The sequence below is a fragment of the Myxine glutinosa genome, chromosome 3 (genome assembly GCF_964187855.1).
Source record: "Myxine glutinosa chromosome 3, kmMyxGlut1.1, whole genome shotgun sequence".
NCBI classification, from domain to species: Eukaryota; Metazoa; Chordata; class Myxini; order Myxiniformes; family Myxinidae; genus Myxine; species Myxine glutinosa.
The window spans coordinates 134,547,174-134,572,014 of record NC_136263.1 but is presented as its reverse complement, the minus strand read 5'-3'; the positions used below and the strand labels follow the sequence as shown (position 1 = coordinate 134,572,014).

At 44.3% G+C, this 24,841-nt stretch overlaps 1 protein-coding gene across 1 annotated transcript in view; it reads left to right on the top strand.

Annotated features, from left to right (window-relative positions):
• The window catches only part of LOC137423191 (protein FAM184A), a 192,940-nt gene that overhangs the window by 44,513 nt on the left and 123,586 nt on the right, over positions 1-24,841 (top strand). Inside the window, exon 5 of the mRNA XM_078774580.1 lies at positions 12,346-12,482. Within this exon, the coding sequence (XP_078630706.1) occupies positions 12,346-12,482 (137 nt within the window). The remainder of the gene's footprint in view (positions 1-12,345; positions 12,483-24,841) is intronic.

The following is a 24,841-nucleotide window of genomic DNA, read 5'->3' as shown; positions in this document are numbered from 1 at the left end:
GCAACTTGCCCTCACTCATGCACAGATTCATCCCATCTCATCTTCAATTACCCTACCCTTCTTCCTGCACATGGTACACTGAATCCTGTAGTGAGGCAGTTGCTCTGAAACAACTTGTGGTCTCCTCCTGGAAGGCTAATCTGACCAAAGGCAATCTTATTGCATTCCTAAAGGTCCACATCAAGTGTGTGTCCACATCATAAGAGACTGAAAACATCTGTCCAACCTCAATAATTAACTTTCAAACTTGTCTCCCTCCTCTAACACCTGGTGGCACCTTATTTAATCTGTCTCTGGTGTGTGTTCCCCCTCCATCCTTCCCCTCTCTTCGAATGACATCACAGCCGACTCCGCTCTTGAGAAGGCTGAATGCCTCAATTCTGTGTTTGCTTACAAATACCGAGTCCCCAACCAGACACTTAGTAGCTATCCTGCCCTGTTGTACCCATCCTGCCCTGTCGTTTGCATCTGAGAAGGTGGAGGAGATTGTTTTAACCCTCGACTCTGACTCTGCAACTTACCTGGGCGGCATTAGCTCATATGCCCTAAAAACCTGCTGTGCTGCTCTTGCACATCCTTTCTCTGCCCTTTTCACCACATAACTTGCCCAAGGTCATCTTCCATCTGCTTGAAATCTGCCAACATCATTGCATTACATAAAAAGGTGCAAAAACTGATCCCCTTAGCTACAGACCGATCAGCTTACTTCCAATCATCAGAAAGGTTATGGAATCCATCATTGCATTTTATATCCTTCCTTTTCTCCAACAACTTCATCTCAAATCACCAGGTTGATTTTAGTTCAGGTCTTACCCTCCAAACTCTCTCTCTCTCTCTCTCTCTCTCTCTCTCTGTGCCTATGGTATCCAATGCCAACTCTGCACATGGTGAACTTACTTCCTCCACTCTTGTAGCCAAAGTGTGGCATTCAGCGGAATCCTTTCATCTCCTCTCCCTGTCAAGGGTAAAGCTGGAGTGTTTTGGGCCCAGTCCTATTCCTGATCTTCATAAATGAGCTTGCTGACTCTGGAAAATCCCCTTTATCTATTTGCTGATGACTCCACCCTTTGCCATGACATCCCTCATCCTTTGGACAGGCGGGCTGCAGCCTCTTCCCTCTTCTCAGATATTCCAAGTGTTTGACCAGCTTGTGATTTTGTCAAGGTCTATCAACCCTGAGAAATCCCACACTCTCACTATCTCTCTCTGAAAGGACCATCTGGCAAACTCGTCCTCCTTCCTCCCCCCATATACTTTCTTAACAATTATGTTGAGGATGTTCAGTCATTTAAACTCCTGGTCTCACTCTCATCCATGATCTTTCTTGGGTTAAACCACATTTCAAAGTTGGCCTCCAAAGGCAATTGCCAACTTCCTTAGAGTTTATTTCTCTACTGTACTTTTTGACTCCAAATTAGAATTTTATTCTCCAAGAGACGCTGACACATATGAGCGGATTGCCGTCCGTTGATGAACAAGTCTCTGATTGAGTCATCACAGTATTGAGAGGCTGTTATATCATAGAAGTTACAATCTCTGCTGAGATGCTTTCATGTCTGGAGTTCTGGGTTGAGTGTTTCACCAGATTCTTGCCTCTGAGTGTCAAGGTGTCTTGCAAATATATCATTCTTTGGTTTCACATACAGCGTCTTGAGTACCATATTTTCACGGAAATAATCTGCCCCCTGCTGTACCCTACACCTTGGGGAAAAAAATGTGCCCTAGGTAAATTTCAGGCACTTATAACCTGCATGGGGTTTATGCCAGTAGGCCAGCTTTCCTCTCCACATGACCAGGAGATATGCGATCTCCATATTTCCAGCAGCCGACCCGGCTTTGTTGTGAAGGACCAACTGAAGGCTCTTTTCAAATACAACTGCGGTAAATAACCAATTGACATTAAAAGGACTATCTTGAGAAAGGGTTGTTGTAATAATTCATGTTTACTGTACCGATGTGTTAAAAACGAAAAACCAAGAACCGGTACCGATTTCTACAGTAATTGCAGCTCATCTGAAGATGTCATTGCAGGTACCTGTATATTGCATGGGACATGAAATATTTTCGCTTATCATGATTATTGGACTATCCAAGGGAAATTCTCTGAATGGAGCTGCCTGATCCACTCCATCAAGACATTGGCGTCAGCAGTCTTCGACTGATGTAACGTTTTCCTTTTGGCCGTTTTCATTTTTGGAGAGTGACGCTTGGGCTTTTATTACATAAAATTGTAATATCTGATCCCTTTGTTTCTTTAGATCATAGACTCTATGATGACATAGAGTGTCGATGTACCAACGCCATACTCCTCACTCAGGCGTTTGACTGACACACTTATGTCACTATGTCAGGCTTCTGCAACAACTCCACTTTTTGCTTGACACTGAGCGATAAATGCTTATTTTTCGAAGCACCACAGCCTTGTCCATATTGAAGGCATTTTAGGCATTATTGCGATCCAGGGGGAGGATGGAGTATTTGGGGGATTAACTTTTTAATGGGTTGGCGATTGACTATTCAGAAGGCTTGCAGAATAATTTACTTTTCTGAAGGCTTGCAAATAATTAGCTTTTCAGAATGAAAGGGTTCAATTTTATGGGACAGTGTGGTTTCAAAATACTGCCGGTTTTCGGATTTTACCGGTTTTTTGGGGTTGCCAGATAAAGGGTCTGCTACCTGTACAATATTTGCTGTCAGTACAAGTTAAAGAAAACGTAAAAGTTTCACGGCCGAATTCAAATTGAAAGTTGATGAAAAAGTCAGCTGATTTCTGGAGAAGAAGATGAGTGATGCCGATATGGATTGCGACAGACACACACTTGCTGACTTCCGAACTGTTTCAGCTGTTGCACAGCGACACGGAAGATGACGAGGTCTTTGTGGGCGTTGCAGAAGACGAATGAACGGCACCGTAACTTTTTAATTAGATATACTAGCGTGACTCGGCGCTCTCCGCACGCCTCACCACCCGTCGTTTCAGAGGGGTCGGCATCTTTGACCATTTCGGTGTCTTTTGGGTCTTCATTGTGTTTTGGGTCTTCAGGGTATTTTGGGTCTTTGGTGTTTTCAGAGGTTTTTGGGTCTTAATGGTCTTTGGTGTCTTTTGGGTCTTTGGAGTCTACAGGGGCTTTTGGGTCTTAAGGGTCTTTTGTTCTTCAGGGTGTTTTGGGTCTTCAGGGTGTTTTGGGTCTTCAGGGTGTTTTGGGTCTTCAGGGTGTTTTGGGTCTTCAGGGTGTTTTGGGTCTTCGGGGTGTTTTGGGTCTTCGGGGTGTTTTGGGTCTTCGGGGTGTTTTGGGTCTTCGGGGTGTTTTGGGTCTTCGGGGTGTTTTGGGTCTTCGGGGTGTTTTGGGTCTTCGGGGTGTTTTGGGTCTTCGGGGTGTTTTGGGTCTTCGGGGTGTTTTGGGTCTTCGGGGTGTTTTGGGTCTTCGGGGTGTTTTGGGTCTTCGGGGCGTTTTGGGTCTTCGGGGCGTTTTGGGTCTTCGGGGCGTTTTGGGTCTTCGGGGCGTTTTGGGTCTTCGGGGCGTTTTTTTTTTGTTTTGTATACAGGATCGAGGCTCGTGAAAGAGCGAACATTTATCACACAAAAAATCAAACAGACACACAAAACATATAATAAGGGTAGTGGTAGACAAGATGGGGAGAGAAGGGGAAGCACAAACACAACATTTGAGAGCAGGGACATCAGGAGATCTGTGGGAGGGAGAGGGCTTGGGGGGGCAGGGGTCGAATTACTCTGTAGGGAGGGCACAGCAATGTTTGCCTTTGATGACTTCAAATTTTTTGGGGCACCAAGGCATTTTCTTTTGGGTTTGGGGGGCACCAAGGCAATCTAGAATTATTCTTGTGGGCACAAAGGCAAAGTGTGTCGGTAACTTAAACAGGCAGGGAAATGTTACTGACAGAACAAGTAAATCAACTTAAACTTTTTAATAATGTATTTTTAGAATATAAACAGTTTCAGAAAACTCAACTCGACTCAGAACTGCATTGTCATCATGGCTATGTAACAAAGTTTAACCTTTGTTTGACAGAACAAGTAAATCAACTTAAACTTTTAATAATGTATTTTTAGAATATAAACAGTTTCAGAAAACTCAACTCAACTCAGAACTGCATTGTCATCATGGCTATGTAACAAAGTTTAACCTTTGTTTGACAGAACAAGTAAATCAACTTAAACTTTTAATAATGTATTTTTAGAATATAAACAGTTTCAGAAAACTCAACTCAGAACTGCATTGTCATCATGGCTATGTAACAAAGTTTAACCTTTGTTTGACAGAACAAGTAAATCAACTTAAACTTTTAATAATGTATTTTTAGAATATAAACAGTTTCAGAAAACTCAACTCAACTCAGAACTGCATTGTCATCATGGCTATGTAACAAAGTTTAACCTTTGTTTGACAGAACAAGTAAATCAACTTAAACTTTTAATAATGTATTTTTAGAATATAAACAGTTTCAGAAAACTCAACTCAGAACTGCATTGTCATCATGGCTATGTAACAAAGTTTAACCTTTGTTTGACAGAACAAGTAAATCAACTTAAACTTTTTCATAATGTATTTTTAGAATTTGAATCTCAATAAGTTTCAGATTTGATTTCTCTCAAAACTCAACTCAACTCAGTCAGAACTGCATTGTCATCATGTCCATCACGTCATGTCCAAAATATCTTACTTCGCATCATCAGATTGCAATGAAATTCCACCAAAAACTAGATAACATGTTGGAAAAACGTCCAACATACCTTTTATTTTGTCCGGAACATTCGATCGTTGATTTGAAAAGTGCTGAACACAAGCCAAACTTTCGAGTCGATCGTATGACAGCAATTGAAGAGGTCTCGTGTAAATTCGAAAACGAGGTTAGAAGCGCGAACAATTCCACTACGTCATCGGCTATGACGTACGCGGAAATACCCTCCGACAGCCAATGAAAAACCTGCATTTCTTGGAGATCCCTACAGCCTCTCGTAGACATGTGCGCACAAGTACAGCGGCAGATGTCCACCACCGCTGACCTTGCGGGATTGTAACATACCTATAGTCGGGACGGAGGCAATCGGAAGGCCATCCCAACCATGAGTATTACCCCCGCTAATACAGCGCGGTTGGTAGGCAACGACGTGGGTGTGCAAACATCCACGCTGTAATTTATGCGCTCATAGTAGCCCATAATGCTTTGCGTTTCATTGATGATGCTGGATGACGAAGGGTCGTAGGTGGGGCCAATATAAATTATGGGATGCCCTTGAACCTCGTTTCCCGTACTAAAGGACGATAGTAGGACTGCAACATTCTGTATTCAGTAAGAGAACGGGAAACGAGGTAGCCTAGACAATGTATATGCTTACTACGCTAATGTTCCGACATGCACTGAGAAAACGAAAGCCGACGAAGTCAGTTTGTTGTTTTCATCAAGTTACTTTATTCATACTTTGGTCTCTATTATTATGCTTTATTGACAAAAAGGGCACTGCAACTCTCTGCCGTAGTGATCATGAAAAGTTCGGGGGCAGCACGGCAAATAGCTTGGGCACGCCGGCTTTTGCCGTCGATGCCGTCGATAATTTAGACCCCTGGGGGGGGGGGGGGAGGAGGTGTGGAAAAGGGGTAGAAGTATAAAACACAAGGACAATGCAAGGACTTCCAGGAAAGAAGTTGGTATTTCAAAAAAGTGGATCTGGGGTGTAATTAGCGGGGGTAGAAAAGATCAAAGTTTTGAATGGTGGAAGATAATAGATGGTGGTGAACAGCTGTTTTAAAGACTTGGAGGGAGGAGTGGGATTGAAGAGAGTGAGGGAGTTTGTTCCAGAGGCGGGAGAAAAGAGGAATGAAGGAGTGAAGGTGAGCAGAGAGTCTTGATTTTGGCAGTTTAACCATAAGAGGGATGCAGGCAGATCTTGTGCGACCTGTAGGAATATTTGGGGGACAGAGCCCAGAGAGAGCTGGGGGAGCAAGGCCGGAGAGGAGTCGGTAGAAGACGGAAAGACCACCAACCTGCCTGTGGTGAGTAAGTGAAAGGCCCTCGGGCCTGCGGTGAGTGTGAGTAAGTGAAAGGCCCTTCGGGGCGTTTTGGGTCTTCGTGGCGTTTTGGGTCTTCGGGGCGTTTTGGGTCTTCGGGGCGTTTTGGGGCTTCGGGGCGTTTTGGGTCTTCGGGGCGTTTTGGGTCTTCGGGGCGTTTTGGGCCAGGGGGCCTTTTGGGCCTTGGGGTCTTTTGGGCCTTCGGGGTGTTTTGGGCCTTCGGGTGTTTTGGGTATTCAGGGGTCTTGGTGGTCTGAATGGGTCTAGGGGGAATTAAAGGGTCGTCAAACGTCTGAGGGGTTTCAGTAGTCTTCACGCAATTAAGAGGGCGGTAATTTTATTTGAAGGAGAAGAAGACGTTTTCGTCGCATATAAACATAACGACATACATAAGCATATACGTTTGCTCTATTATAATAAGATGTGTAGGTTAAATATGCGAAAGAACGGAAATTAAAAAGACATTACAATTAAACTTGGGGTAATGTAGGGGGTTGGGGGGGGGGGGAACTGCCTCTTTTTGTATCTCCTTGAAAATTTAACTTTGTCCCCTGTGATTATGTCACATGCCCTATGGTAAAATACCCGCACATGAGTATACCCAGCAGTTGGAATTTTAAAAACGAACTAAACGTATAGCCCGCAGGTTATTTGCGTGAAAATACGGTGTATCTTCGACAGCAGCTTCGTAAGTTTCACAATCCACTATGTACTCGAAAACAGGTGAGAGCACATAATTGTCGAGTGCTGTTAGTTTGTCGGAAGTTTCAATATCTGTGAGAAAGTTTTGGAATGTGCTGTGCCAATTGCTCCATTTATTGGCTGCTGTGCTAGAGTTGGGGTCGGTATCAAACCGTTCGGGTGTGAGGAATTTATCCATGGTTGAATGTATCCAGTTGACAGTTCACAGTTGAATAAATTGATATAGGTAAAGCCTTAGATCCGAAGCATAGATTTATTCAACTGATTGAAGCAATGCTGAAACAAAAGAAACAAAAGTGTGAGATTACAAAACGAAGGGAAAGAGCAAGATGAGTTATAACCTAGAAACAAAACATATGATATACAGTAACAGACACTCATTTAATTAAATATCTAGTGAGAGTTTTTTCAGCAGATGAACCAAATTCGCTACAGTACCTATCTTTGTATGTTAACTTAAGTCTCCTTTATCACTTTATTCGAAATTTTCAAGGGACCTCCGCCACCAAAGGTGGATGGAGGGTTATGTTTTCACCCTTGTTACTTGCCGGAAAAGATTCCGGCAAGTATTTTGATCGGTTGGTTTGTCTGTCTGTTTGTCTGTCTGTCTGTGCGCAGCACTACGTCTACACCGTTGCACGTAGAATCGCCAAACTTTACACACATATTGGTCTTGCCCTGGAATAAACTGTGCCCAATTTTTAACTCTCTCGGCCCAAGGCCTCCGTTATGACGTCATAATTTCACAATTCCACAAGTACAAAACTTCATCCAATCAAGATGCAATTTATTGAGCGACGTGACGGCATAAACTGGTGGAGAAAAAAATAAATGATGACATCATCGGTTACGTGGTTTGGCCGCCATCTTGGAAAAACCGAAAAACTTTGCACCTCTATATCTCCGAAAGTGCTGAATAGAAAAAATTGAGACATGGCTCATTGTAAAGAACTCTCCATGGGGAATAAAATATGCTAATGATGATGTCATAGGTGCTTCCATTATGACATCATAATTCGACAACTACAAAACTTCATCCGATCAAGATTAAATTTATTGAGCATCATCTAGGGATAAATTAGTTTAGAAAACAAATAATGATGACGTCGTCGGTCACGGGGTTCAGCCGCCATCTTGGAAAAACTGAAACACTTGATCCAAAATGGCCGATAAAAAGTACATTCCGGCAAGTCGCCAGTTTGTTGTCGTAAAGTACTCCAAGAATGAAGAATTCAGTAAGGTCCAAATGTTTTATTCAATCCAACATCGGACGCACGTCCCGTTCCAATCCTCTCCATGCTCCGTCCTCTACCCGGAACTCCTCCTCCTATTCACCACGCCCCCTCCAGCATACCTTCTATGCACAACACCACAAGGACCTTATATAGAAAGGTGAATTTCTTTCTAAATAATGTCCAATCAATTGAATTGGCCATCAGATGGATTCCAATCAAGTTGTAGACATCTCAATGATGATCAAAGGAAATTGGATGCACTTGAGCTCAATTTGGAATGTCATAACAAAGGGGTTGAATACCTTATTGACTAAAGACATTTCAGCTTTTCATTCATCTATGAAGTTGGCTTAGCAGTTAGGGTGCCGGCTTGGGATCCGAGGATCCTGGGTTTGAATCCCGGTCTATCGCTGAATTAACACAAGGGGGGTTGACTCAGCCTGTCATCCTTCCGAGGTCGACAAATTGAGGACCAGTTCACTGGTAATTCCCTGTGTGTCGTAAGAGGCGACTAACAGGGTTGGCGGCAGGAAGGGCATCCGGCCATAAAACATTGCTTCAAAAAAGGGGACCAAGGTGCCCGAAAAAGGCCAACCCCTGCTCTGTGGGGAAAAATGGCCTCTAAAGGTGGTTCATTCATCTATGAAGTATTGACTCAGGGGGTTGAATACTTATGTAAATTCGATATCTGTGAATTTCATTACTTACAAAATCGAAGATTTTTCACGTATATTGGTCGGTTGCATTTGTTATTCTGTTTGTTTGTTTGTCACTCGCCTACAGGTCACAATTCTAAACCGATCGTCATGAAACTTCACCAAGTTGTAGAGGTCGTCACAATTGAGAAGCCTATTTATTTTGAGGTCAAAGGTCAGAGGTTTCACTCAAGCTTTTGGGTCTCACTATCTGCCACGATCATTCCTGGGAAAACCACATTTCCAAGCTGGCCTCCAAAGCGAGTTGCCGACTGGGTATCCTCCGTCATGTGAAGTCCTTTCTGGGCACTTCTGAGCTCCTCACCACATACAAAGCTTTCATCCGCAGCTCAATGGCATACTGCTCTCACCTCTGGGCTGGTGCTCCTGCCTCACACCTAGCTCAGCTTCACGCGGTTGAAACCAAAGCATTCAGAATCATTGGAATCTCCCGCGATGAAGCCGATTCTGAGGGCCTTCCTCTCTCTCTCACAGCAGGCAGGTAGGTGGCCTTTCTGTCTTCTACCGACTCCTCTCCGGCCTTGTTCCCCCTGATCTGTACTCTGTCCCTCTGTCTGTGCTCTGTCCCCCAAATATTTCTGCAGGACGCGCAAAATCTGCCAGCAACCCTCTTCTGGTGAAATTGCCAAAATCAAGACTCTCTGCTTACCTTCACTCCTTCATTCTTCTTTTCTCCCGCCTCTGGAACAAACAAACAAAGGTCACCTGGAGGTCAAATTTCTAAAATCGCCTATTTTCCATCCAATTGACTTGAAAATTTAACAGCATTTGCACATTGAGTCACTAAATAGGGAAACCGAATATTTTTGAGGTCAAAAGGTCAAAGGTGAACTCTAGGTCAAACTTCTGAAATCATCAATTTTCATCTGAAATATCATCACTTTTTATCCTATTGACCTGAGCTTTGATCAAGATCGTCAATTTTAATCTTGATGAAATGGACAATTTGATGTATCCATGGCAACCTTTTCTTTTGGGGGGAGGGGTGGATTTTTCAAGTATCGTGCTCTGCATGACGTCGTCTTGTTTATTTTTTTTTCGTGTGTGTGTGTGTCATAATTATCGAAAATGATTATCATTTGTGTTTTTTAAACGGATCATCCTTTCTTTGTCTTAAGTATTTAATATGATGATTGATACACGACTATTTTGATATCTTTAATTGCAATATTTAATAGCTTTTCATGTTTTTATTTGTTGACATAACTTTATATTTGTGTATGCATCTCATAACTCGCATTTTATCATATCTTAAATTATAATTATTACTATTGGAACCTATAAACTATCTTTCAATTGAAATTACTAGGGCGTGCCCGTACGTGGGTGCAAAAAAACATGCGTGCAAACAACAACAACAAAAAAAAAACTTTGAAACCACGTGGCAGTAACGACCACAGAACCCCCCCCCTCTATTTACATGAAATGGTTTGGTCCATTCGCAAAGCCAAAGCGAACGGCTTGCGAGTACGGTAGAACCCCCCCCCCCCCCCCCCCTCTATTTACATGAAATGGTTTGGTCCATTCGCAAAGCCAAAGCGAACGGCTTGCGAGTACGGTGACCATACCTTGGGAACCACTTGTCCGATTAATATGAAACCTTGAAAAGGCACATCCTCAGGTCCCCAGCAATATACCTGGCAAGTTTCAAGTTTTTCGGACCCGTGGTTGTCGAGAAACAGCGGTCACAGACAAACACACAGACACACACACAGAGATTACTGGAATTATAGATAGACTAGGGCGTGCCCGTACTATATATATATCTAAAATTATATCCCCCCCCTCTATTTACATGAAATGGTTTGGTCCATTCGCAAAGCCAAAGCGAACGGCTTGCGAGTACGGTGACAATCCCCCCCCTCTATTTACATGAAATGGTTTGGTCCATTCGCAAAGCCAAAGCGAACGGCTTGCGAGTACGGTGACAATCCCCCCCACCCCCCCTCTATTTACATGAAATGGTTTGGTCCATGAAATGGTTTGGTCCATTCGCAAAGCCAAAGCGAACGGCTTGCGAGTACGGTGACAATCCCCCCCCTCTATTTACATGAAATGGTTTTGTCCATTCGCAAAGCCAAAGCGAACGGCTTGCGGAGTTTGGTAAATAAATCGCCATAGCTCGGTAACTACTTCTCCGATTAATATGAAACCTTGAAAAGGCACATCCTCAGGTCCCCAGCAATATACCTGGCAAGTTTCAAGTATATCGGACCCGTGGTTGTCGAGAAACAGCGGTCACAGACAAACACACAGACAAACACACACACAGACACACACACACACAGACACACACACACACACACACACACACACAGAGATTACTGGAATTATAGATAGATAACACTGACTATTTTATTGCTCGGAGTTCTGTCATGTGATTTTTGCAATGAAACCAAATTGAATTGAAAAATACTGTTTAGCCTGGTGGGGGATGCGCCCTACTGAGTGCTGGCCTAGTTGCATCTTGTTCTTTTGAGCTATCCTTTACTGCACTGAAACTTGTAAAGATCAACATGGCAGCGCAGCATCTTGATTTGATGGTGCTGTCAGGAGTCTGATCGAATGATGTTTATCAAGTTGGATGTTATTCATGTTCTAAAATCACTTGTGTTACTTATACTATACATTGTTTTGTGTGCTATATATTATACATATTTTTCGTCTTCCTGTATGATGCTTCAAAGGATCTGAAACGGTTACGTTTAGGATAGGCGTAGCGTACATACTACATAATCTAGGAAATGAACGAGCATGTATTCGTGTCTCTCAGCAATAAATGTAATAGTGGGTTTTTGGTTTATCCTCCACATTTTTGTGGTGCTTGATGCCACTGCTAATGAGGTTTTCCATTGTTCTTTGAAGGAAATAAATGATGAATAGCTTTGCAGACATGCCTATTTACTACATAAGTTATGACAAGGTAGAAAAACAGAAGTTAGGAAATAAAAAGATAGTAGGAGCATTGAAGGATTGGAGTAAGTAAGGGGGGCAGATGGAATGTACATGTATGGGGTGTAAAACATTCAATTTTGGGGTATGTATAATAAACTTATGGGCCCATAGAAGCCATGAGAAAACAGAATGGCAAGTCCTATGGAATTCATGAACTGCTGGAGATGGATACTATATATAGCCACATGTGATTGAGAGCTTGTCTAACTCTCTTGGTTTTTACATGAGGGTTCACTTGAGGATATAGGTTTTCTGGCTCACTGGTATTAGGATATTGCCCCCAAAATAGCACTTTCTGTTGTAACCACTATACTACTATAGACTATCATGTTCCTTGGTATCCATTATGGGAGGATTTGATGAAATAGCACCAGATAATCTGTAAAATATACATTCATTTTAATACCATTATTGTTATTATGACAAGCGTAGTGTAATTAATAGTACTACTCTTAAAATGAAGAAACAATATTGTTCTTGCATTGGTGTTTTAGCATAATGGCATGAGCTTTACAGTGAACGATACCTGGATGAAATGATTTATTTATTTATTTTAACATGAAAAAGACTGGAAAATGAATTAATGTACCACATCTTCATAGATAATGTGAAGCTGTTGGGATAAGAATACATACCATCCAATCATGGGGTGTGTGTGTTTATCGGTGAACCATTTGCTCTGTGTCGTCTCGTGTATCCTCCGCGTAGACTTGATCAGCTCTCTGGGGGCCTCCAAACTGGCACAGCATACTTCATTGCCTGAGAGAGAAGATCAGGTTTCTCACCTCCAGAATAAGCTGAATGAGGCTGAAAGGCTTGGTGCATCTTTGCAAAGACAAAAACAGGTGAGACTAGTGAAATGTGTGTTACAAGTTCATTACATAAGCAGACTTTAACCAAATATTGGGGGGGGGGGGGGGGGTGGGAGAGGTATAAAACGCATGGACACTGCTAGGACTTCCAGGAAAGAAGTCGGTATTTCAGAAAAGTGGATCTGGGGTGAATTAACGGGGGTAGAAAAGATCAAGGTTTTGGATGGGGGAAGATAAGAGATGGTGGTGAACGGCTGTTTTAAAAAACCTGGAGCGAGGAGTGGGATTGAAGAGAGTGAGGGAGATTGTCCTAGAGGTGGGAGAAAAGAGGAATGAAAGGGTGAAGGTGAGCAGAGAGTCTTCATTTTGACAATTTCACCAGAAGACGATTGCTGGCAGATCTTGTGCGACCTGCAGGAATATTTGAAGGACAGGGCACAGAGAGAGGTGGGGGAGCTAGAAGTCGGTAGAACACAGAAAGATCACCTACCTGCCTGCGGTGAGTGAGTGAAAGGCCCTCACTATTGGCTTCATTGCGGGAGATTCCAATGATTCTGAAAGCTTTGGTTTAAACAGCGTGAAGCAGAGCTAGGTGTGAGGCAGGAGCACCAGCCCCGAAGGGAGAGTAGTATTCCATTGAGCTGCGGATGAAAACCTTATATGTGGTGAGGAGCTCAGGTGTGCCAAGGAAGGACTTCACATGACGGAGGATGCCCAGTGGGCGACTGGCTTTGGAGGCCAGCTTAGAAATGTGGTTTTCCCAGGAAAGATCATGGCAGATAGTGGAACCCAAAAGCTTGAGTGAAAGAACTTCTTGGAGAGGATTGTTGATAAAGTAGATGAGACGGTTGTCCAGTCGGTCTTTTCGGAGAGACATAGTAAGAGTGTGGGATTTGTCAGTATTGAAAGACATATTCCACTTGTTTGGCCAGTCTGTGATTTTGTCTAGGTTTGCAGAGAGTGAGGAGGCTGCAGACTGCCGATCTGCGGGATGAGGTATGGAGCGGCAGAGAGTGGAGTCATCAGCAAAGAGATAGAGAGGATTTTCCAGAGAGTCCTAGAGATCATTGATGAAGACCAGAAAAAGCACATGGCCCAGAACACTGCCTTGGGGAACTCCAGCCTAAACAGGAAGGGGGAGATGGGAGAAATCCATTCAGGGCCACATGTTGACTACGACCAGAGAGGAAGTCCACAAGCCATGCGTACAGATTTCCATGAATACCATAGGAGGAGAGTTTGGTGAGCAGAGCGGGGTGCCAGACCGTATCAAAGGCACCTGATATGTCAAGGGAGACAGCTCTGATTTCCTGTTTGGCATTGAGGACGTCCATCCATTGTTGGGACAGCAGAAGCAGCATGTCCAGAATAGAATGACCTGGTCTGAATCCAAATTGATGATCCGAGATCAAGCCATTGGAGAAGAGGAAGGATTTGATGTCAGAAGCAATGATGGAATCTACGACTTTGCTGATAATTGGGAGCAGGCTGATTGTTCTGTAGTTTCAAGGATCTGTTTTTGCACCTTTTTTGTGAAAGTGGTAATGTTGGCTGATTTCCAAACTGATGGCAGATGGCCTTGAGCAAAAGAGAGGGTGAAGAGAATAGAGAGAGGGTGTGAAAGAGCGGCAGAGCAGGATTTTAGGACCCGTGAGCTAATGCCGTCTGGTCCAGTTGCAGAATCGGAGTTGAGGTTTGACAGAAACTTCTTCACCTTGTCAGGAGAGAAGGACACAGAGTCCAGGAGCAGCTGGGTTCCACTGGGTAAGGTGGGTACAGAGAGAGATGGGTTTGGGACACAAGATTTTGAGGCAAACACAGAGTTGAGGCATTTGGCTTTGTCACGTTCGGTGTCAACTGTGTAGCCATTTGAGGCAAGGGAGGAGATGGAGGGGGAACAAACACCAGAAACAGATTTGACCAGATGCCACCAGGATTTGGAGGAAGGAGACAGGTTTGAGAGTTCAGTCTTGAGAGTCGAGAGATATTTTTTCCTGGCTCTCCTGAGGGAAGACACACTTCTTCTGAGCTTGGTGAAAGGAACTGAGATTGCCTTCAGTTGGATTAGCCTTCCAAGAGGCAAAGGCAAGTTGTTTCAGAGCAACTACCTCACCACAAGATTCAGTGTACCATGGACGGGAGGAAGGGTACGACGACTCAAGGTGAGATGTGATAAATCTGTGCATGAGAGAGAGCAGTTTACTTTGGAAAAATTCCCAGGAAGAGTTGATGTCAGGGGCAGTAAAGATGGGAGACCAGTCCAGATGATTGATGGCTGCTTGAAGACCATGCCAGTCGGCCTGAGTGAAATGCCAGACTCGTCGACGCTGAGGAGGATCTCTGAGAATGGCCAGAGAGATATCCACTTTAATAAGCACATGATCAGAAGAACCGATTGGAGCAGAAGAAGAGCAGCAGACATTTGCAGGGAAGTTTGTCATAACCAAGTGTAGAAGAGAAGATGCTCCGTTGACTGAGATCCGGGTCGGGAAATTGACAGATTGTGTCAGTCCCAATGAGTCGCAGAAGTCCTTTGCTGAGATGCCATGGCTGGTGAGAGAGGTACCCACACCCAGCCAGCTGGCATGATGATAGTTGAAGTCGCTACATATGAGGAAGGGAGAGTTGGGATGACTGGGTAGAAGTTGGTCCATGTTGTCAGACAGTGAAGTGTAAATGGAGTCATCACTGTTTGGAGGACGGTACAAAACACATATGAACAAAAGGTGGGAGCGGCGAGGAAGCCGTAGCCAGAGGTACTTCTGGGGGTATGGTGGAGAGAGGGCAGTGCAAGGAGAGTGAGGAAGAGAGTTTTTGATAAAGATAGCAAACCCACCACCAGGACAAGGCTCAGGTCTATCATACCGGAGGAGGGAGTAACCAGGAAGAGGTATGAAGGAATCAGAGACATCTTGAAGGAGGAAAGTTTCTGTTAAGCAGATTACGTCTGGTTTGTCAGAAGCAAGCTGTATGGAGAGATCAATTAGGTTTGAGCGAAGGCCTCTGAATGTTTGAGGTCTTTTCCATTAAGGAAGAGGGAGGAGGAGCATCGGGTGCAGGACAGGGGAGGGGTAGGGTAAGATGAAGGGTGAGAGGGGGAGGTCGGGAGAGCTGTTGATAGTGTGTCAGAGATGTTAGGAGAAAGGGAAGGATGTGGAGGGCAAAAGGTTTGATGGTGATGGGATGAGGCACAGTGAGGGGTTGTTTGGTGGGGGGTGGGGGGGCAAAGCCAACCCTAACAACCCTACAAGGGTTTAGCTCTTTCACGAGCCTCGATCTTGTATAAAAAAAAAAAAAAAAAAAAAAAAAGTAGAAGGTTGAAGGAGGTGGAGGTATGAGATTTGGTGGTGGTGATGGTGGTTTGGTTTGGTGGGGATGGTGGTTTGGCAAAAGGTTTGATGGTGATGGGATGAGGCACAGTGAGGGGTTGTTTGGTGGGGGGTGGGGGGGCAAAGCCAACCCTAACAACCCTCCAAGGGTTTAGCTCTTTCACGAGCCTCGATCTTGTATTAAAAAAAAAAAAAAAAAAAAAAAAAAAAGTAGAAGGTTGGAGGAGGTGGAGGTATGAGATAGAAGGGAGATGAAGTGAGGAGGAGGAGGACGAGGAGGAGGGAGGGGGAGAATTGGACAGAGATGGTAGGGGGGAGGAGATTTGAAGGGGAGGGGTTAGGGGGGAGTTTTGAAGGGGAGGGATTAGGGGGGAGTTTTGAAGGGGAGGGGCAAGGGGGGAGATTTGGAGGGGAGGGGTGAGGGGGGAGTTTAGGAGGGGAGGTGTGAGGGGGGAGTTTAGAAAGTGGATGATTAATGAAAAACGAACATTTATTACTAACTGGGTTTATTGTGATTTTCAAGTAAGAGATCCGTTTAAAAACGATAGAGGAGGGGTGGAATGAAGGTGAGTTTAGAGAATGTATGGAGGAGGAACTGTAATAGATTTCATTTTGTTTTGAAGTGGAATGAATTGAATAGGAAATTGAAAAAGTCTTTTAAATAGGAAGAAAAAGAGCGTGTTGCAATAAACCAGTGAATAAAACACTGCAGGGGGAAGTTTAAACATAATCTATCTATTATATATATAAAAGAAAGTGCTTGTTTGTTTGTTTGTTTGCACGTGCTAATCTCCTGAATGGTGAAAGATAGGAGGAAACCTCTGACACAAAAAATGTCGGGACGCGCCCCAGGAAGGTTATAGGCTAGGTGGTGAGGCCGGTCGAGGCTGCCTCGGCCAGGCTGGGCCCATTTCGCAATTAAAAGCTGGGCTGAATTATAGTAGTCAATCTTCTTTGGCCACGAGTAAAAGCTGAATAATAGTAGTAAATTCATTCAAAAAGAACTAAAAATGTCGGGACGGGCCCCGGGAAGGTTATAGGCTAGGTGGCGAGGCCGGTCGAGGCCGCCTCGGCCAGGCTGGGCCAATTTCGCAATTAAAAGCTGGGTTGAATTATAGTAGTCAATCTTCTACCGCCTTGAGTAAAAGCTGAATTATAGTAGTAAATTCATTCAAACAGAACCCGTGCAACGCGGGGTGCTTTCGGCTAGTTAGATAATATTTAAACAAAACCGTGGAAAACAATCTGGGAAAAGTCCCTAAGTGAGGACGTGGATTTGAGAAAGAAGGAGAAATGGTTGAGTGAGTATGGAGGAAACTAGAGTTGGAAAGGCTGGAGAAAAGGAAGATAAAGGGGGCGTAGCACAAGGCGAGACGAGGGGGCGAGAGAACAAGCATACGTCAGCGAGGAGAGAAAGAATTAATAAAGAATTTTTTATTTTTTTTATTTTTTACGTTTGACAAAGGATAAGATGTTCGTGGGAGGTGGGGGGGGGAGAAAAGAAAATCCAAGAAACAAGCAAATACAGCGAAGAAAAGAACTTGTATTCACAATATACCAACGGGGGGAGGGAGCCTAGATAGACCATGCCACGCACGAGGTGCGAACAAAAAACGACCAATTACACACAAGTTTGCAATAATTACAAAACCAAAACTAACGAAAAACGCACAATAACACATACGCAATAAAATAACCAGTGGAAATTTGACAAAGACACAAATGGGAAAATACTCAAACTTCGATGTCATGGAGAGATCGAAGCAAGCCTCCTTGCTCGAGAGACCGGAAGCGGAAGTCCCATTCCAATTTGACCTTTTCTTAGCCATTCCAATGAACCTACCTTGTCAATCCCTGTTCTGTGAAGCTCTTTTTTTTAAATCTGCCTGCCATTGTGTCATTTTTATTTTCCATTTAGCAGAGTATATCTGCTGATTATTTATTTTTGTAGGTTTCCTTTTTCTTATTTTCACTTATTGGGGCTGTATTTGTTTCTGTTTTGTTTTCCTGTGTAGTATCTTGCACTGGCACCTATTTTTGGAAGTTTCTTGCGAAATGGATTAAGGATACCTTTTCTGATTTGTTGTTTTCTTGCTCATGTACAAATCAGCTAACATTCCCGCTTTACACAAAAAGGTGCAAAAACAGATCCTTGCAACTACAAACCAATCAGCCTGCTCCCAATAATCAGAAAGGTCATGGAATCCATCATCGCTTCTGACATCAAATCCTTCCTCTTTTCCAATGGCTTGATCTCGGATCATCAATTTGGATTCAGACCAGGTCATTCTACTTTGGACATGCTGATTCTGCTGTCTCAACAATGGATGGAGGTCCTCGATACGGTCTGGCACCCCGCTCTGCTCACCAAACTCTCCTGCTATGGTATCCATGGAAATATCCACGCATGGCTCGCACACTTCCTTTCTGGTCGCAGTCAACGTGTGGCCCTGAATGGAATTCTCTCTTCGCCCTTTTCTGTTCAGGCTGGAGTTCCTCAAGACAGTGTTCTGGGCCCTGTGCTTTTTCTGGTCTTCATTAATGATCTCTCTGACTCTGGAAAATCCTCTTTATCTCTTTTCTGATGACTTCACTCTTTGCCACTCCATATCTCAACCCTCAGATCAGCAGGCAGCAGCTTCTTCACTCTCTGCAGACCTGGACATTATCTCAAACTGTCAAACAAGTGGAACATGTCTTTCAATCCTGACAAATCTCACACTCTCACATTGTCTCTCTGAAAAGACCGTCTGGACAACCCCTCCCATCTACTTTCTGAACAATCCTCTTGAAGAAGTTCTGCCACTCAAGCTTTTGGGTCTCACTATCTGCCGTGATCTTTCCTGGGAAAATCACATTTCCAAGCTGGCCTCCAAAGCCAGTCGCCATCTGGGCATCCTCCGTCGTGCCAAGCCCTTTCTGGGCACTTCTGAGCTCCTCACCACATACAAAGCTTTCATCCGCGCTCAATGGAATACTGCTTTCCCCTCTGGGCTGGTGCTCTCCCCTCTGGGAATACTGCTCTCTCCTCTGGGCTCCTGCCTCACACCTAGCTCGGCTTCACGCGGTTGAAACCAAAGCATTCAGAATTATTGGTATCTCCTGCGATGAAGCTGATTCTGAGGGCCTTTCTCTCTCACCGCAGGCAGGTTTGGTGGTCTTTCTGTCTTCTACTGACTCCTCTATGGCCTTGCTCCCCCTGCTCTGTTTGTGCTCTGCCCCCCAAATATTCCTGCATGACACAAAAGATCTGCCAGTAACCCTCTTCTGGTGAAACTGCCAAAATCAAGACTTGCTGCTCACCTTCACTCTGTCATTCCACTTTTTTCCCGCCTCTGGAACTGTCTCCCACACTCTTCAATCCCTCTCCTCCCTCCAAGTCTTTAAAACAGTTGTTCACCACCATCTCTTATCTTCCCCCATCCAAAACCTTGATCTTTTCTATCCCCGTTAAAACACCGCAAATCCGCCTCTTTCAATCCCCAACTTCTTTCCTGAAATTCTTTCCTGAAGTGTTGATTTGCTTTATACCGTGTACCCCTCCTCCCCCAGCCCTCCTCTTCCACAGATCTACCGACGTCCCTGTTCTCTACTGTTGTTGTGATTGTGTGCTTCTCTCTCTCTCTCTCTCTCTCTCTCCCCCTCTTGTCTCCCACTCCCTTCATTGTATGTTTTATGCGTCTGTGCATGTTTTCATGTTCATTGTGTTAGATCTTACATGAGGCTCGATTCTGTATACAATTCCTTTTTAGTACTAATAGAATAAAATTAAAAATAATTTCCTTCACTATTCTGTTGAGCTTTTCACATTGTTTCATTATGTGCACTGGTGCTTCACTTTTGCCTTTTTAACTTGGACATATGAAATAGAGTTTGTAATGAATAAAAAACATTCCTTATGAACATGAAGCCAAATAACAATGATTCGAGTGGAAACTAGAATCATATTATGACACAGAAAGGAAACTATAACGCACTTTGAGGAGCGCATACCTCTGCCAAGCTGAACAGTTCACGTTTTGTATCCCACTGATAGGTCGGATCTGGAGCTGAACCAAAATCTAATTGGCTTGTTCTTGTCGCCTAACCATCTCGTCCACCATGTTTAATCATAACTCGTCCATAACTTTTTTCAATATCATTCTCTATATCGTTTTTGGTCCCATCTCTGTCATGAAGAATCACTTAAAAATTCTGGTATCCGGATCAAAATCATATCCAACCAAAAATAAAAATAAAAACAATTAAAACATGAAAGAGGAATCAGAGATTGCAGACCCTCACCAGGACGTGTTTGTGTGGTGTATTTTGTGGGTTGTTTATTAGCTGCTGTGTTGGTGTGGTTTATTGATGATGTAGATTTATATTAAATCCAAAACGGCTGCTAAAACACGTGACAGATGACGTCGTCAATTTAATTATTCTGTACAATCTTTGAGTAGATCATGCTTAAGAAATTTCAAACTGATCGGATCAAGTGTTCTACTCGTCAATTTATGACGTCATAATGAACTCACCATTGACATCATCATGAATATATGTTGTTCCCCATGGGGAGTACTTGACAATGAGCCATGTTTCAATTTTTTCCATGGAGCGGTTTTGGAGATGTAGAGCTGCAAAGGTTTTCGGTTTTCCAAGATGGCGTCCACACCACATGACCTATGACGTCATAATTATCATTCAAAATATTTTACAGGAGGAGGCGCTCCAATGGTGAAATTTTTTTGGTGATCGGACCAACGGTTGCAGAGTAAAGCATACTTATTTTTATATATTTTTTCTCTAAATTGTGGCAAGAGGGGTATATTCAGATTAAGTCCAATAATGTAGTTAAACATAAGCTTAGTAATCTATATATATATAAAACAGTTTGTGTGTGTGTGTGTGTGTGTGTGTGTGTGTGTGTGTGTGTGTGTGTGTGTGTGTGTGTGTGTGTGTGTGTGTGTGTGTGTGTGTGTGTGTGTGTGTGTGTGTGTGTGTGTGTGTGTGTGTGTGTGTGTGTGTGTGTGTGTGTGTGTGTGTGTGTAATGTTACCGATAGACTCCTAAACGGAGAGGTTCACGTGCTTGATATTTGGCATAGTCATGGCCATTGAGCCTGGGAAGAACATGGCCTACCTAAATATATTTGACGAGATCCATATTTTTACCTCAGCGCATTTCAGCGAGGAATATTATACACGGAATCTGAGCCGGTGGCAGAGCAGCGCGCTGATTCGCTCAGAGCGATCAAGTGATGTTCCATCCTTGCTGCCATAATCTCACAGTTACGCGTTTGCACGTAATTCAGAGCGAAAAGCGATTGCGTTTTTTCACATTTCAGCGAGGAACATTGCCATTCACACCACATAGGTTTTTTTTTCTTTCATCTTTAGATCCATATTTTTAGCCATAACGTAGCGAACGTAGCATAGCGTAGCATAGCTAACGTAGCGTTAGCATAACATAGCGTAGCGTAGCGATCCTCACTCAGGATCTTCATCAGGTTCGCGAGCGAGTTAGCCAAAACGTAAAAGTGAAAATATATCGAATGACCATTGCCATTCACACCACATAGGTTTTTTTTTCTTTCATCTTTAGATCCATATTTTTTGCCATAACGTAGCGCATTATGGCTCGCTCGAGCTCGAGTTAGCCAATCACCTGGGAGCATGAGGCCACGTTGGCCACGCCCACGACACGACGCAGAGTTGCAATCTTGCGTTTGCGTCGTTTGTTTGATTGCAGAAGTTGCAATCTTCATTACCACGTGTAAACGTAAAAGTGAAAAAAATTGAATTTGTCTATGAGTGAGTGACTGGAAGACTGACTGTGATAAAGGCAATGGCACCGAAGAAAAGAAATTTGTCACGTTCAACCTCCCGAGCAAGGAAAATCGCTGATCGGAGACTCCATGAAACCGATGAAGATACTTTTCACCATCGACAAGCCAATCAAGAACGTGTCTCTAGATTCACAGCAAGAGACAGAAGATGAGAGAACGGCACGTCTAAACGCCAATCAACAACGTTTGGCGAGGGCCAGACAGCGAGAGACAGAAGATGAGACAGAGGCACATCTAAACGCCAATCAACAACGTCTGGCGAGGGACAGACAGCGAGAGACAGAAGATGACAGAGGCACGTCTAAACGCCAATCAACAACGTCTGGCGAGGGCCAGACAGCGAGAGACAGAAGATGAGACAGATGCACGTCTGAACGCTAATCAACAACGTGTGGCGAGGGCCAGTCAGCGAGAGACAGAAGATGAGACAGAGGCACGTCTAAACGCCAATCGACAAAGTGTAGCGAGGGCCAGACAGCAGGAGACAGAAGAACAGCGCCAAAAACGACTCGACAACTGGCAACCATCAGGCAGACGGCAGCCGGCCATTGCATGGGAGAAGGCTGCATTCAGTTACAATCCGAACACTGACTACTCCTCAAACGTTGATATTGGCTCCATGTCGTTCACCTGTCAGTTTTGCCATGCCTTGAAATGGAAGGGAGAAACACCACGAATGTGTTGCACGGGAGGCAATGTCCTTTTGCCTTCTCTCCAATCTCCACCGGAACCTTTGAAAGAACTACTTCAATCAACTACGACTCAATCCAGACACTTCCTGAAGAAAATCCGTAATTACAACTCTTCGTTCCAAATGACTTCATTTGGAGCAGATCGCGTCGTCACTGAGCAAGGATTCATGCCTACATTCAAGGTGCAAGGCCAGGTATACCACCTCATTGGCTCTATCCACCCTCCACCAGGTGAGCAACCAAAACTTTTACAAATCTATTTTATGGGTGACCACTGAGAAGAAGCTGCCCGACGAGGACAGAACTTCCCCAACCTACGCTCTGAACTAATCCTCACCTTACAAGATATGCTCCACTCAAATAATGCGCTGGTCAACAGCTTCAAGTCGACATTGGAGAGAATGCCTTCACCTGATTACAAGGTCGTAATTCGAGCTGACAAACGTCCTCACGGAGAGCACGAACGTCGGTTTAACGAGCCAGTCAACAATGACGTTGCAGTTCTCATGGTAGGAGAGCAGTACAACAATCGCGACATCGTCCTGCATCTTCGCGACAACAGCACGAAGCGGATTTTGGAGACTTACCGATTCTATGACGCCCTCCAGTACCCTCTGATTTTCTGGAAAGGACAAGATGGCTATCATTTTGAAGTTGAACAAGCTGGCGGCCGAGGAAAGAAAGTATCTGCGAATGACTTCTATGCCTTCCACATCATGGTCAGAAAGAATTCCACGAATCATATCCTGCAGTGCCGTGATCTGTTCCACCAGTTCATCGTTGACATGTATGCCAAAATCGAAAGTGAGAGACTCCTCTTTATCCGGCTCCACCAACGTCAACTGAGGGCAGAATCGTACGCACACCTCAAGGATGCTGTCAACAATGACAGAGATGTTCAGAACATGGGACAACTGGTCATCTTGCCATCCACGTTCACCGGAGGTCCCCGATACATGCACGAGCAGACCCAGGATGCGATGGCATACGTTACGGTCGCCCCGACCTTTTCCTTATCTTCACCTGTAATCCGAAGTGGGAAGAAATTAAGCGAGAGTTGATGATCAACCAGCAGCCAACACATCGCCATGACATTGTCGCAAGGGTATTCCACCAGAAACAGAAAGAACTCATGCAGACGATTAAGAAGGGCAAAGTTTTCGGGACTCTCCGATGCTTCATGTACACCATTGAATGGCAGAAACTAGGCCTGCCCCATGCCCACATTCTGGTGTGGCTAGAAGAAAAGATCCACGCTTCCAATGTAGACTCTTTTATCAGTGCTGAACTTCCAAACCCTGATGAGGATCCAGAACTGTTCAACATCGTCAAAACGCAGATGGTGCATGGCCCTTGCGGCCGGCTGAATCCATCGTCTCCGTGTATGAAGGACGGTAAATGCACCAAGCGATATCCTAGGGCATTTCTCAAGGAAACGCAGACTGGTCTGGATGGATACCCACTTTACCGGAGGAGAAAGCCTGAAAGCGGCCGATCTGAAACATCTATTTCAATTTTCGAGACCAGAGCATAGACGTTGACAACCGATGGATTGTACCATACTGTCCACTTCTCTCTAAAATGTTCAAGGCTCATCTCAATGTTGAGTTCTGCAACTCAGTGAAATCAATCAAATACGTGTGCAAATACGTCAACAAAGGTTCGGACATGGCGATGTTCGGCCTTCAGAGGAACAAAAACGACGAGATCGAGTCATATCAGCTGGGGTGTTACGTCAGTAGTAACGAAGCTATCTGGAGAGTTCTCAACTTCCCTATCCATGAACGCTACCCAACCGTTGTACACCTTTCCGTACATCTTGAGAATGGCCAGAGAGTGTATTTCACAGAAGGCAACGCAAGGCAAAAAGCAGCAGAACCACCTAGTTCAACTACACTTACCGCATTCTTCCAATTGTGTCAACAAGACGAATTCGCCAAAACACTCATCTACAATGAAGTCCCACAGTACTACACCTGGGTGGTTGGCAGTAAGACGTGGAAAAGACGTACACAAGGAGCACGAGTTGTGGGACATCCTGACATTCGCCGTTCAGATGCAATTGGACGAGTCTACACTGTACATCCAAACAATTTCGAATGCTTCTTCCTGCACCTTCTACTCCATCATGTCAAAGGACCCATCTCGATTCTTCTGCAGACTATTCCTGGGGATCTAAGAACTTACCGATCTGTCGACTCAATCCAAAACGACCACGAGACTGTCCATTACCCGGTAGAGTTCCTCAATTTTCTACAGCCTCTGGGTGTGCCTCCCCACATACTCCATCTAAAGGAAGGTGCTCCAATCATGCTCCTGAGAAATATCGATCCTCCAAAACTGTGCAACGGCACACGACTGGCTATCAAAAAGTTGATGCCTCACGTAATTGAGGCCAACATACTTATGGGAATCTATAGCGGGGAACAGGTCTTCATTCCGAGGATACCAATCATACCATCTGATCTGCCATTCGAGTTCAAAAGGCTCCAATTCCCCGTACGGCTCAGCTTTGCCATGACCATCAACAAGGCGCAAGGACAAT